This window comes from Ornithorhynchus anatinus, chromosome 4 (genome assembly GCF_004115215.2).
Source record: "Ornithorhynchus anatinus isolate Pmale09 chromosome 4, mOrnAna1.pri.v4, whole genome shotgun sequence".
In the NCBI taxonomy this organism is placed as follows: domain Eukaryota; kingdom Metazoa; phylum Chordata; class Mammalia; order Monotremata; family Ornithorhynchidae; genus Ornithorhynchus; species Ornithorhynchus anatinus.
In genome coordinates, this window is record NC_041731.1 from 31,041,653 (window position 1) to 31,056,948 (window position 15,296).

The 15,296-nt window shown below is 41.0% G+C and overlaps 1 protein-coding gene across 7 annotated transcripts in view; it reads right to left on the reverse strand.

The window, feature by feature from the left end:
- The window catches only part of CDK5RAP2 (CDK5 regulatory subunit associated protein 2), a 139,300-nt gene that overhangs the window by 21,399 nt on the left and 102,605 nt on the right, over positions 1–15,296 (reverse strand). For 4 of the 7 annotated variants that reach the window (XM_029062453.2, XM_029062449.2, XM_029062454.2 and 1 more), the window contains 7 exons: positions 12,380–12,965; positions 10,636–10,868; positions 7,137–7,185; positions 5,076–5,227; positions 4,035–4,160; positions 3,076–3,195; positions 84–200 (listed from right to left, as the gene is read on the reverse strand). In XM_029062453.2, coding sequence (XP_028918286.1) covers positions 84–200; positions 3,076–3,195; positions 4,035–4,160; positions 5,076–5,227; positions 7,137–7,185; positions 10,636–10,868; positions 12,380–12,965 — 1,383 coding nt within the window. The remainder of the gene's footprint in view (positions 1–83; positions 201–3,075; positions 3,196–4,034; positions 4,161–5,075; positions 5,228–7,136; positions 7,186–10,635; positions 10,869–12,379; positions 12,966–15,296) is intronic. The other 3 variants (XM_029062452.2, XM_029062451.2, XM_039911746.1) reach the window with 3 other exon arrangements.

Consider the following 15,296-nt stretch of genomic DNA (forward strand, 5'->3'; position numbering starts at 1 on the left):
ACTTCAAATAAACAACCTAGAGAGTTTGAGACTTTCTGATCTGAGATTTCAAACTGCTCCTTTAAAACGAAACTTCATTTTACCTCGAGATCCTTTTGCAAGCATTACATTGAGAGCTTGGTTCTGCTTCCTCAGGAAATGAATTTCAGAAGTCAGGGAATTATGTTGCTCAGAGCCATGGATAAAAATGTTTGCAGATCCTATAAATATATACATAACTGTGATTTATGAATCATCTCTAGGTCAGTAAAGATTAAACTTTCTAGACAAGAACAATTTGAACAATGCAGGAAAACATGTTATGAAAGATATTTATCCTCTATGTTCTTTGAAGGTTATCATCACTGCAGAGTGAAGAGCAAGTCAGGTAAACCTCAACCAAACTAATGATACAAGCTCTACCATTTTTTTGTGCTGACACTGCTGAGTTGTCTATGGTAGCTAGGAAGGTTTAAGTGGCTATATATCCATCCACGCAGCTACAATCTTGCTGGACAAACTCCAGCCAATTATTGGGGCACTTGGACTACTACTGATTGGATATACTGCTCCCTAGATTATCACTTACTAAACTCCAGTCAAGCTTGCTTGCGATGGTCTGCACATAGACCACGTGAACCTCGGTACTGGCTGAATCACATACATTAAGTTAGGTTTGGCCAGCTTCCTATTTGAGTGAATACATTGCTAAACAGCATCTTCTACCTGGGCCTGATGCAATGTCAGTCTGACCTGGATGTTTGTTTCAGTTTCCAAAGTGCCCTAAGTTTCCTATGGGTTAGAGCACAAGACAGTGGTGTGGCTGTCAATGTCAGGAGCTTCACTGGATCTCTAATTAGTATGAAAATAGTTTACCGTAAAATCACCTGTCAGGGACAAGAACCACTGTGTTTTCAGAACAATGCTTCTTCATAGCTAAGTGTTCAGTTAGATACCTCCTCTCTAAATTCCCATCCTTCCCATCCTACATGAAGCAGCCCTTTTCAATCCCACACTGGACACCATCTGGGCTAATCTGCCAAGTATTTTCAGCCTGGCCCAAATAATCAATAGTATTTTTTGAGCATTTACTATGTGCAGATAAATGTACTAAGCGCTTGGGAGAATACAACAGAATTAGCAGACAGGTTCCCTGACCGAAATGAGTTTAACACCTACATATTAAGAGCCTAGAGCAATATATGTGAATTAACTGAAATTTCAGAATCTAAGATGATGCCAAGGTGCTAGGCTTGGAGTTTTCTTCCTTTCCCCCCACCCCACCCATGAAATATACTGCCTGCCCTCCAGGTAAAGAGGCAGTGGCTGAGGGCTTTTGACTATAGAATTACTTGACTAATTCAGTCAGTATGCCTTTCAGAGGCAGAACCTAGTCTCAAATATAAAAGGATGAATTTCTAGCGACATCTAATCCTGAAGGCAAGTATCAAAGATGAGTCATTAATTTAAATTAAAAATGCACTGACACATTTCTAGTGCATTATACTCTTGATGGATGTGTTATTTTTAAACCCACATTAGTGGTTTCTTTGGTGTGAAAGGTGTATGTGGACAAAGGACTGTCTTTAGATGTGCGCACTATGGAGAGGACTGTCAATTGGGCCTCAGTCTTCTCAGGCTCACTCACACTCTGATAAAATCTCCCCATCAGTCGAGTCTTTCTTGAATACAAAAGATAGTCTGCATCAAGTAAGCTAGACAAACTCACATTCATAAACTCTGTCACCACCATTTTAGGTCTAGCTGGGGAGGAGTATCCTACAGCCATATTTTAAGCTCACTGGTAAGCATGCAAATGCTCTCACTAAAAGAGGAATCACTGGGTAACACAAAGAAAACAAAAAATTCCAGTGAGAATCCAAGGAAGCTGAAACACTCATCTCCAGGGAACCTCTGCCTACTATACCAAAAAGCTTCATACAATTCAATCTGACCCATAGTTACTCCTGTATAACTGACAGTCAGGGAATTTTCATAAACATCAAATGCCTCTTTGGTTCAACCCTTCTCCCAAACTTAATCACTAATAGTGATAAATCAACTGAAGGAAAAGGAACATAAGTAATGAAAGACTATACCAACAAGTATTTACTACTCCACCTTTACAAAGCTAGAACTGATCTTCAACAATGCCCTCTGTAGAACCTGCAACCCATTGAACATTGATTCCCGATGTGGAAATATCACATTTACTTCTTACTCTTTCCTGCACAGCCAAACTCTACAAAGAGAACAGAATGTGTTTGCACCAGTGTAAATACTTCATGAATGCCTTCTGCAAACCTTCCCGGCAAGGTACATTATTCTCAAAAGGAACTATCTATTCAGTTGAAGCTTGGGGCCATTTAATAGAAAGGACAAAAAAAACATAATTGGTGCGTAAGAGATGATGTAAAGCATAATGAATCTAATTTTGGTAAGACTGAAAATGAAGGAGGGGATCATACATGTACTTATTTTTTAGGATCGATATGACTAATGACACAAATTAATCACCCAAAGGGGAAAATGTAGAAAGGAAAAACAGAACTTTGCACAAAGAGGGAGAGTATATGCTGGAAATGTACGGTTCTTTAAACAGCTCTTGTTAAAGGCAGCTTGGGTGAAGATCTTTATCTTCACTGAAAATTTTGAAAAGAAGTTTATTGAGATCACTCTTCCCACCCTAAATGTATATTCCCAATTTGTACTGGGAGCCAGAATCAGCCGTAAAATATGCATCTGATCAAGTAGCAATCAATGGTACTTATTGAGCACTGGGTGTAGAGCACCTTGATAGCTTGAGAGAGTATAAAACAATAGAATTAGCAACATGTGGGCAGGGAACATATCTGCTAATATATTGCAAACCTCCATCTACTAAGGTGAAGATGACTAGAGAATGGCTTAGTTTGTTTGTTTTTTTTTCAACAGAATCCATCTGGTTCAGTGGAGCTTCGCACACCAAAACTGAGGGCCAGCTACCTCTAAACTTCCTGATTTCAAGCAACTTTGTCCAATGACTGAAACAAACAGGGAAGAGAAATTCCAAATACTACATATGGTGGGACATCTTCATTGACCATCCTCTCTTACCTGTCTCCAGCTCAGTCCCTTGCCGTTCAAGCTGCTTCCGTAGTCTATCATTTGTTTTAATGGATTCTTCTAAACGTTTTCGCAAAGTTCGAATTTCTTGCAGATGCTCCATTAATAAGTCTAAAAGCAGGAGAGACATTTTTTATTTAAAGACTGAGTCCCCAAACAAATTGAATAATTTACGGATTGGCATCAAGTGCTAAAAGAACTTGAAAATCCAAACAATATCCCTATAATTTTAGACAACCACTGGCATTCAGACTGTTTTTGTCCGACATGTCGAGTGCTTAGTTTGACGTATTTACATTGACTCACTTCTCTAATGGTAGTCTTTATTCTGGTGCATTCTACTTCCAAGGTACTTAACAGCATATGGAAAATTATATCGACACATTTTTAATGCAAATTTTAACAGTTTTTTCCTTCTCCCCACATATCAAATATTAATTCTAATTCTTCCTTATAGCAAGAGAAGAGTATATATTTAAAGCTGCAAGTGCTAGATATCACTTGATTATAGAGGGTTCCTATTGATCTAGTAATTTTCAAAGGCAGGAAGCAAATGTTTTTGCTCTACAAGTGTCATTTTAGAGTGACTTTTCAAAGCATGGGGATCCAGAAGCACAGCTAATGTATTTAATATATCAATTAGGATACATTTAGAATGTCCTCCTAATGTTTGTTTTAAAGCATTGTACTAATATTACGACCCAGTTTTAATTCCTCCAAAATTACTTTCATTTAAGAGCAGCACAATGCTACACATTTTTCCTAATTAAATAGTGATTTTGCTACACTTCTGAATGTTCATGCAATGACTTAATTCCCAGACCTTCAACCCATCTTCCTCTTAAGAATTCTATCATTAAGGAGTAGTTTGGCTATAAATAGAAAGGTGAGGTTTGCACGACGTATAAGAACCTCTGCCTGCAATCAAAGGACAGCTCTTAGTACCGTACCTTTGTTTTCTTGCTTTGCTGCTCTACAATTTTCTTTCCATTTGCTCTGCAGTTCAGCCTGAGTCGGGAACTTATCGGCATTCATCACTGTTACCCTATTTGCCAATTTATCCTTGTCATACATCACTGGTTTTGGGGGTGATAGATTTTTAGTAGATGTTATGTGCAATTTCAGATGTTAACCTGACTCTTCCCCTAGGAGTTGTCATCATCACTTGCTTTAGCTTAGGGGAAAGATCCTAGTTGAATTAGACACCACTTATTAATTATGCATCCTTAAAAAGACTCAAAGAAATCCTACACCAGCCATTATAAGGTGAGGAAAAAACTACCTTGCTTTAATAATCTTCTGACAAATGTGAACCTTCCCTTCATAACTTGCTTCTGTAATCATCTATAAACAGAAATGCTGATGGTGTAATTTAAAACGAAGATGCAACATTGATGCCATTTACATATAATCATCAGCTTGGAAATACGGTTTGGAAAACTGTCAATAGTAAACATACATTTTATTTGGACACATCAGTGGCAAAAGCATTTTAATCATTCTGACTGAAATAAATGTTTTAGGGGCTGCTAAGCCAGCAGGAAATGGTTTCCCCCGGATAGTGAACATAGAATAAATTTTGACATCCACTTGGCAGGTGAGGACAAGGCAAACTAAAGGATTTATTTGTAGTTAAAAGATGTTCCAGAACAAAGGAGTGGGAAGAGGCCTCCATGTTCCCACAGTGAGCACCTAACAGACGAGAAAGCAAGTTACAATGTGGGTAATTTCCACCAGTGCTTCAAGAGAGAAAAACAAATCTGGCATGACCTAGGTATTTGGGAAAATAAGTGGATTGGGTTCTCCATAGGCCTCAACTGAACCTCCAGCAGGTTAGCAGAATGGTTTCTGGTCCTCCAGAAATTGGGGAGAGCACCTCCTGCCTGGTTAAACATGGTTTCCAGAATCTTGCTCTTTCATCTTAACTAGGGGCACTGATTTTTAAGAATTCATTTCGGCCATTAGCATGACTTTCACCAGAACAAAGTTACCTTGAGAAAAATTGCTGGCCAGAACTGAAATCTTTTCCAACTCCACACCACCTGGCTTGCGTTCTGGTGATCCAACAGACGACTTTTCTGATACCTCACAATCTGAGGGCATTGGTGACTGATCTGGGCACAGTGAGTCAGTTTTCTTGGTTCTTGTTGGTTAAAAATGTACCCCCCCCCAAAAAAAGCATTAGAAAATCAAGAATTCTTCTTATAAATATACAGATTGGTAGAGAAAAATTAGGAAAATTACAATACAGTTATTTCCCCAAAGTCACAATCAAAAAAATTATAGGCAGCATTCTACATTGGAATGATAGGTAATTCATTTTTAAAATGCCATACAATATTGTTAGTTTCCCCCCCGCCAAAAAAAAGAATATATCACACTTTACATTTGCGTTGGAATCTGGACAGCATTCAATATCTGAAACATAGCCAAGCTGTAAGGTTGTTCTGAAAACTGTATCGTTACTATCAATTCATCTTTCAGTATTGATGAACATTTCAGGAAAAAAAGCCTCAAGAGAACTGAGTCACACTCATGGATATGACGCTTACAAGTTCTTTAGAGAAAATGTGCTTTCCAAACCATAATCCTCCACAGGCAGCATGATCAAATAGGAATAAAGGAGTCTTTTTTTAAGGAATTTGTTATTGCTATTATTATTACTACTAATAATAATGCTATTTGTTAAATTCTTACTATATGCCAGGCACTGTACAAAGCACTGGGGTAGATATAAGCTGATCACAATCCCTGTCCCACATGGGGCTCACAGTCTTAATCCCCATTTTGCAGAAGAGGGAAATGAAGCACAGAGAAGTGAAGTGACAACAGATATGTAGCAGAGCCAGGATTAGAACCCAAGTCCTTCTGACTCCATGCCCGTGCTCTATACACTAGGCCACGGTACCTCTATTTAAAATGCTAGAGGACCTAATCAAGGTTAGTTCACATTTAAACAGAGAGAAAAAGGCTGGAAGGCTCAAAGTATAAAATATCTAATTTTGCTAGTTCCAAAAGGGCAGGGCAGAAGAAATTTCAAAACACAGAAATGAAACTGGAATAGATGTGATAAATTATGTAGTAATCAAAGACACAACCTCCTCACAAAAACACCAAGGAAATAATATGGGAATACAGAATTTTTAAAAAAAGTCATTACTTTAAATCTGCCAAATGGGCAATCTGAATAAATGCATAATTGGTCATCAATTACCCATCATATTCTTGCTGGGCGATGCCAGCAGTGATGGGAGGCCCCAGATTCCATTACTGAAGATTCTGTTTTACCCTTAACCTCTCTGTTAGAAAAGCAGCATGGCCTAAGGGAAAAAGCATGGGCCTGGGAGTCAGAGGACCTGGGTTCTACTCACAGTTCTGCCAATTGCCTGCAGGGTGATCTTAGGCAAATCACTTAACTTCTCTGTTCTTCAGTTTCCTCAACTGTAAAATGGGGACTAAATCCCTGTTCTCCCTCCTTCATAGACTGTGAGTCCCATGCAGGACAGGGACTGTGTCCAACCTGATTAACTTGCATCTATTCTAATGTTTAAAACAATTTTTAATCAGTCAATGGTATTTACTCAGCACTTGTTCAGTGCAGAGCCCTGCTTGGAAAGCAGACACATTCCATATAGTAAACACTTAACAAATATTATTAAAAATAGAGTTCTCAAACTTCTACTTATAAGTTTCTGCTTTGTCTAATGTGAAGAAAGGATTTTATCAACCAATAGTATTTATTATTTATAATAATAATTGTGGTATTTGTGAAGCACTAACAGTGTGCCAAGCACTTTACTAAGCACTGGAGGAGATACAAGCAAATCAGGTTGGACACAGTCCCTGTCCCACGTGGGGCTCACAGTCTCAATCCCCACTTTACAGATGCGGTAACTGAGGCATAGAGAAGTAAAGTGACACTATGTGTAGAGTACTGTACTAAGTGCTTACACAATAATTGATAGTGGTGGCCCTCAGAGAGGTGGAGGACCTTGAAAAACTGGGAGTCAATCTTTTTCTAGCAATGAAATTCCTAAGGAAACATTCCTTACCCCTGTGTTAATTCACTTTGTTTGTTGACTCGAGCGCCAGATGATTCTCCTGAAAAATAAACATGTCATTTAGGAAAGAAAAATGCTTTACCCTCAAAAGCATACTGGTTCCCTAATTGACTCCTATGCATATATTTTAGGGTGAGCTAAACTGTTAAAAGATCTAGGACTTTATTCAGAGTGCCCTTGTTTAAGAGGAGTTGCTGGAAAGAGTTACCAAGAATACAAAATAAATACTAAGGGAGACCTGAGTCTCCCAAATTCATGCTTTCCTTATAGGGGCTGATGACATTACTAAACCTATAAAGCAGAAAGAAATATAGCTGTAGGATCGGTTTGAGAGTTTATGATACCACTGGCTTCAACCTGAGAGGCAGAAAATCTAAATTCAGAATATGGTTGATAAATGATTTGGGTTCCTTTAACATTTCCTGCATTTGTTTGTCATTTTTAATTCAACACATCTGACTTGATCTCAATGACTTACCAGCTTTTCATTTTAAATACTGCTGAACTCCTGCAAAAACTGCAGACTGCCAAATTCATTCAAAACATAGGTGAGTAAGACTAATTCTATCATAGCCACATTCACACAGTTTTTATACAGTGAATCCTAACAAAACATCATTGTCCAGGAAAATTTGCCATCTCAGGTCTTCTTCCTATGCTAGAGCGTGTTTTGCATCACATATAATAGACTGTGTCTGATCCGATTATCACGTACCTAAACCAGTATACAGTTCTTGGCACAGAGTAAGCACCTAAACACCATTATTAATAGGGACTGCCAAACTAGAACCTATGATGCTGGTCAAAACGATTGGGCCTGGCCCTTGTGTCTTAACTGGGTTCCTCTCCTTTACCCTCCACAGGCCCCAAATCACCTCATTCTGCCCTTGGAAGAAAACAGCAGAATGCTTCTCTCCAACATCCTAATCTGAGAGGAGAGAGGTTATGAAGGAGCATCAAAAAGGGGAAGTTTGGAGAAGAAACTAAGAACATCAGTAGTGCCATTACTAGGCCAAATCTATAGTCCACCTAGTGCAATACCGGGTCTCCCCCATCGGTGACAGGATGCTCAGAGGATTGCATGATTGTATACCCTCCTTGATATCTAGCCACAGTTGGAGACAGACCCTGCAACTTCCCTGACCATTCCCTTTTTTGTCCCTTTCTGTTCTCATGGTATCTGTTAAGTACAATCAGGTAGGACACAGTCCATGTTCCATATGGGGCTCACAGTCATAATCCCCATTTTACAGATGAGGCAACTGAGGCACAGAGAAGTTCAGTGATTTGCTCAAGGTTGCACAGCAGACAAGTGACAAAGCTGGGATTAGAACCCAGGTCCTTCTGACTCTCAGGCCTGTGTTCTGTCTGCTAGGCCATGCTGCTTCTCATTATGGACTACTCGTCCATTAATACGTCGAAACTTCCTTGAAAAAGACATGAGTTGAAAGAGGTGCCCTTCCTCCTAAATGGTGACTAAAAGACTCTCCCTGTACACAGTAAATACAACTCTTTGAGAAACAACAATTCGACTCCTCACTCCATCCTGAGAAGAAGATGGGGGGAGAGGATGTTTTCTGAGGAAGGAGTGAGAAGAGGAAAACTGAGCAGAGCCAATTGGCACCCACTAAGTGCTCAGTAAGTGTCATAATTATTACTATTTTTATAGATACTAATTTGCTCTCATTGGTTCTGCCTCTCTATTCCTCTGCCCTGATGGTAAACCACGGCAAAGTCAAAAGGAGATAAAGAAAAATAATTCTATCAACACCAAGGCACATACAGGAAGGTGGCATGAGGAGAAAAATCTCATCATTTGATTGGCTTATTGTTTAAAATGGCATTCAGTTTAAACCTGGAATCCTCGTGAATAGAACTAGAGACACAAAGCCCCTCAGAAGCATGCAATTGGTTTAATTTGGTTATTATTCACTCTTGGCTAGTTCAGAAGTCACAACCAGAATTTCTCCCAGAAGCAAATGTATTTGCCCCAGAACAGGTTCACCTCCCACAGTTTCTGATATAAGACTATTTGAAGAGCCTATAGTAAGTTGGCGGGAAGTCTTTCCTATTCAGCTTTCCTAAGATCACCCGTCTTCCTGAAAACAAAATGACAAACTGCTCCTTGGTGTTTACAAAAGTAAATTCCACAACCCTTACATTGAAATCCTGGTGGAAACTGCTTGTAACAGGAGGCTGGGACCCATCAGTCGGACTGCCTGGAAGGATCACAATGCAGACCCATCAAGGATTTGCTCGAGCGCTCAGGCTTTTGCTGTTCGGCCATTCGGCCTCCGATATCTGTTTCTAAAAGCTCCTCTTGAATGATGAATATCTATTCCCCTAGCTTCCTTTGGAGTGAATTGCATTTTCCGCTTTTGTAAAATAAAACAAAATTCCACATTTACCCTTTGTGCTATACCAACAGGGCTTGCATCTCTAAAAGCCTCTGTCAGCTAAGGAACAGGACCTCCACAGACTCGGCTTGGGGAAGATGCAGGTCCAGGACACTGAGTGCACAAAGGAAGTGAAGCAGAAATGCAAAGAGGTGGGAGGAGGGGAAGATAGTGTGGTAGGCCCAGAAGCCAGACAACTGGCTGGGCCACAGGCACTTTCTCCTCAGACTCACACGGCTCCAATGAGAGACAGAAGAGAATCCCCCGAGGCATCTTCAAAACAGAACTTAGAACAACCACCCCTGAGGGCAGAGTTACTTTACTTCTAAAACAAAAACAGCTTCACTTTTAAACCCCTCTCTGACCAAACGGGTATTTGGAGCCAAGCCTTGGTGAGGACTGCTGCTCTGTGAAAGAATGTAATGCCCTCCACTAGAGGCAGACATCTTTCAAAACATGAGATGGATTCATGGTTTGGTTGTGCTGCACTTGAAAGTCCCAGTTGGCAAGAACCTTCACCAAGAGCCAGGAAATATTATTTTTTCCTCACTTTTCTGTGGAGAAAATGGAATCCAAAGGATTTGGTGTCCTTGTGGCAGCTAGGAAATGAACGTTGACCTGATCACCTGAATATCTATCACCTCAACAGGAGTTACCATGGAAAGGTCCAGGAAAAGTCCCTCGCACACCCTCCACACTGTCCTGGCTCCAGACTAAGCAGCCCTGCCTTAAAGGAACACTCAAACCTGTGAGCCCTGCCGGAACTGAAGTAGCAATTGGGGCTGCTTGTCTTGAGGTTCTGTGGAACAACAGAACGGCCCAACAGACAAAGCCATAGCGAGTGGCTGCTGGGGGACGAATGTACTTCGAACAGTCAAATGCAGTCTGCCATAAAACAGATGTGGCCTGCCCTGCTGGTTGAAAAACTACATTCTGAGTCCCGTTGTGAGCTACAGCCGGGCAGAAAAGAGGGAAGAAGCAATCGTCAATACATCCTTCCCATTTCCCAAAGAATGAGTCCCTGCTCCTCAGAAAATCCTGAATGAAATTTTCATTCATTTTATATGGAAAACAATGTAAATATTGCCACTTACCATTAAGAAACATCTTTTCCAATTTCTCGAACAGTTGAACACTTCGATTCAGCTGCTCCCGGATGCCGTCGGCAACACGGTAATCGACATCGCTGGCCTGCAGCAGCTCCTCTAAAGCTTTAATCAGGGCGGTCATATGTTGGCGGCAACTGACACAGATGCTGAGGCTGTCTTTAATCTGCTGGCGCTGAGAAGAGAGCTCCCTGGCTTGTGACTGAACTAATGAATCGTATCTGATAAAGGGAAGCGAGGAGAAAGAAAAAACCTTGTTTCATCTGAAAAAGGAATTTGGGGGCCTAAACACCAATTGGAACCAGGACAAAGTCCACGTCTTAAGGTCCTGAAAAGCTGGGTCCAGATGTTTACATACATAAACACGCCAAACCCATGTTGGGCTTAGACAAAGTGGCTTTTCGCCATCCCAAAATACAGGCACCACCCCTCCTATTCTGTAGTCTAATTCACTCTGGAAAGCAAGAATAGCAGCTCCTAAAGGGAATGGCTCTCCTGAACAAGAGTCCCAAGGCCTGCCACCCTGAAGGTCAGGGTGTATGCCAAGATATTAGAGTGAGATGGATGGAAACTAGCAAATTTAAAACAGCAGCACCCTAACCCCCTATGAAGGTGGTGATACATAGTAGACTGCCATGTTGAAATATACCATCGGTTTGAGCCACTGTGGCATATTCATTCAATAGTATTTACTGAGCGCTTACTGTGAGTACTGTATAACAATAAACAAACACATTCCCTGCCCTGGATGAATTTACAGTCTAGAGGATGAGTTAACAACAGACTCCTTCATTGCACAAACTGTTACAAATGCCCAGGAATGCTCTATATACCATCCTTCATGTCAAGTCATCAATGGCAGAGAAATTCACCTGTAGGTGGAAGTGTGACTGAAAAAGCCAATGTGGGATCTCCCAGGCCCAAAAAATTACAAATAGCGTTGCCATAGGCATCTACACAACCTGAATCACTTTCCCATTTGAACAGCACCATGGCCTCAGAAACAATGTAAATGTATCTGAAGACAAGAAAGATGGAGAGACTTAAAATTTATCTGATATCACAACCACAAAGTTCTGCATGATGGTACATGATGCTCTTATTGATATCTTGCTTTTGTTTGGGTCGTCAGATAAACTTCACTTGCACCTCTGACAACAGCTGAGTGAAATGGATGCCTCATAAGAGTGACAAAAAAAGGTTATGATCTCAAATTCATTCAATTGTATTTACTGAGCACTTACTGTGTGCAAAGCACTGTTTTAAGTGCTTTGGAAAGTACACTATAACAAAAAAGAGTCACATTCCCTGCCCACAATGAGCTTACAGTTTAGAGGGATGAATCCCCTTTTTCTTCATTTACTACATACAGCAAGATCAATAGATCCGTACCCACGAAACATATGCTCATGCCCTGAAAAATCTCATCTCTAGGCAAAATGATACTTTTCTATGATGACCCTGAAGGCTAAAGATACAGAAACCTTCGACACTCTGCCCTTGCCTGCCACTTGAGATTCACTGAAATGCTCAAGCAGATAACTGAGACTGGAGTAAACAAACTGCTTTCCAAAGGAGATGCAATTCTCTGTGAGTCAGGCATATACCCTTTGTCACCAAAATGGGACTTTCAAGAGCTGCAAAACTTCAACAGCCCCCAATAAAAGTGGAAGGAATACTAGTCATTGCTTATTCTGACTCCAAGAGGCTAAACAGAGGAAGCAGTTCTCACCTTGAAGGGGACATCTCTCGAAGTTTGGTCTGCAGGGAACACAGTTCACCCAGCAAGGTCATCTTTGCCGCTTGCTCTTTTTCCAGCTCGGTTTCTCGGTCCTCTAGTTGTTGCTTCAGGTTTTCTACTATTCTTTCACCAGACACCTCTGAAGCAGGTGGATTCGGGATTTCTGCCCACTTTTCATAAGGAAGCTGATGGAACCTAGGAGACATCTTCATTTCTTTGTCCTCAGTGCGGTCCCTTGGTGTGTCTTGCCCTTCTGGGGCCTCTTCGGTCCCTCCCAAAACGGTGTCAATGGCCTCCCGGCACTGAGACTGCTTAGCAACTTGCAACTGAAACACAACCTTCTGGTACTTTTCAAGTTCACTCTTCAACCCCTTAATTCTCTCCTGCAAATAGTCCAGGTCATCCAAGTTTTCAACATCCTCAGGGATGGCTGTACCATTTAAACTTCCTTTGGGGGAAAAGAAACTCTTGGAACTTGTGTAAGACACAGATGAAGCTTCGTCTGGAAAGTCCTCTGGGCGGCAGTCTTTGCTTGGTGGCATGATGTCCGACTCATTATCCTGATGAGGTTCGGATTCTGAAAAGCAAAAGCTTCCAGGTGAGTAGTGCTTGCACTAACCCTTAGGGTAGGGCTAAATCTACACATCCCAAATTGATGAGGATCCAATTCTTCAAAACTTCCACAGAGAAGCAGCATGGTCTAGAGGAAAGATCGCAGGTCTAGAAGGCAGGAGACCTGGGTTTTAATCCCAGCTCTGTCACTTGCCTGTTGTGCGACCTTGGGCAGGTCATTTAACTTCTCTGGGCCTCAGTTTCCTCATCTGCAAAATAGGGATTCAATGCCTGTTCTCCCTCCTAGACTTTGAGCCTCATGTGGGACCTGATCATCTTGTATCTATCCCAAAAGTAACAACAGTGGTTGGCATACTAAGCTTTTAACAAATACCACAATTATTATTAAGGAGCTTCCGTTTTAGCATCCCATTCTGATGTCAAACAACCCTTGCTCTGGAAATTCTTCCTTTTATCCTAAATCTCTCAGGTTACACCTAAGCCCATTTCCCATCTTTCTGTTCTCACTCATGAAAGTTTCAGCTGGGTTATAGTACATAATAAGTGCTTTCTATGTGCCAAGCACAATGCTAAGCACTGAGGTAAACAAGCAATAATCAAATTAGATTGGGTCTGTTTCAGGACTTCCTGAATCCCCAATGATAGAGTTCTACTGATTGTCGTCACACATTTCCAAGTCTTTAGCTCTTCATCAAACATCTCCTATAATCTTAACCCTCAACCTTCCGCAAAGCTAATAAATTTAAATTAAAGCAGCATGGTCAACTGGATAGAGCACAGGCCTGGTAGTCAGAGGACTGGCATTCTAATCCTGGCTCTGTCACTTGTCTGCTGTGTGACCTTGGGCAAGTTGCTGAACTTCTCTGTGCCTGCCTCAGTTACTTCATCTGTGAAATGGGGATTAAGACTGTGAGCCCCATGGGATACTGGGGCCAACCCAATTACCTCATATCTACCCCAGAGTTTAGTACAGTGCCTGGCACATAGTAAGTGCTTAAATACAATTTAAAAAAAGTTCCTAGGCCAGTAGGAAACATAGATATTGTGCTCAAATGGTCTATGGCACAGGCCCTTATCTACTTAACCTTTCCTGAAATACTACGTAATTGCAGTCTCCAAGTGTTACTGGACAAAAATAGAACATTCTCACCAGCTTTATGGGATGACTATTTAGGGCTAAGCAACAATGAAAACAGCCATAGTGATCCTAAACCCACACTATGAAATGGGACTAGTAGTAAAGAAGATCTTTACTGACTGCCCACTGGATGCAATGCATTGTACTAAGGACTTGGGAAAGCCCAACAGAACTTGGGCAGTGATGAGAAGCAGCATGGCCTAGTGGCTAGAGCATGGGTCTGGGAGTCGGAAGGACATGGCTTCTAATCCCAGCTCCATCTCTTGTCTGCTGGGTGACCTCAAGCAAATCATGTCACTGCTCTGAGTCTCAGTTCCCTCATCTGCAAAATGGGTATTAAGTCTGTGAGCCCCACGTAGTAGTAATAATAATAATAATTATGGTATTTGTTAAGCACTTACTATGTACCAAGCACTATTCTAAGCATTGGGGTAGATACACAGTAATCAGGTTGTCCCTCATGGGACTATAAGTCTTAATCTCATTTTACAGATGAAGTAACTGAGGCACAGAGAAGTTAAGTGACTTGCCCAAAGTCACACAGCTGACAAGTGGCGGAGCCGGGATTAGAACCCATGACCTCTGACTCCCAAGCCTGTGCTCTTTCCGCTAAGCCATGCTGCTTCCCTACATAGGGACTGGGTCCAACCTGATGATCTTGCATTTCCCCCAGTGCTTAGTATAGTGCCTGGCACATAGTAAATGTTTAAGAAATACCATTTAAAAAAAGTATGAGATACATTTCCAGCCTACAAGGAGCTTACAATGTAATAGGGGACAGACAGCAAAATATTTACAAATGGGATCATACTAAATAAACTGACTGTACAATCCAGCATTCCTTTATAAATACGTGACAAGGGAGGATATGAATAAATGTCAGTGAAATGAATAAACCCAAACACATTGTAAAGATTTGAGTGTCTGGTCTCTACTGTACATGCCACCGTCTATATAGAAAACACCAACCCACCCAATACATTAAGCACAAACTTAGTATTCTATATGCGAGTAAGTAAAAACCATTAAACCATCTTGAAAATGTCAATAAAGGGACTAGGGCCACATACTATATGCTATCAATATCGTTTATATTCTTAGGAATGCTTCCCTCCTATTTCAACCAAGTCAGTGCCTTCCAATAATGCAGATAAGAGGTCTGTTTTCATTCTTTGGCTTCCTTCTCGCAGTCCATAA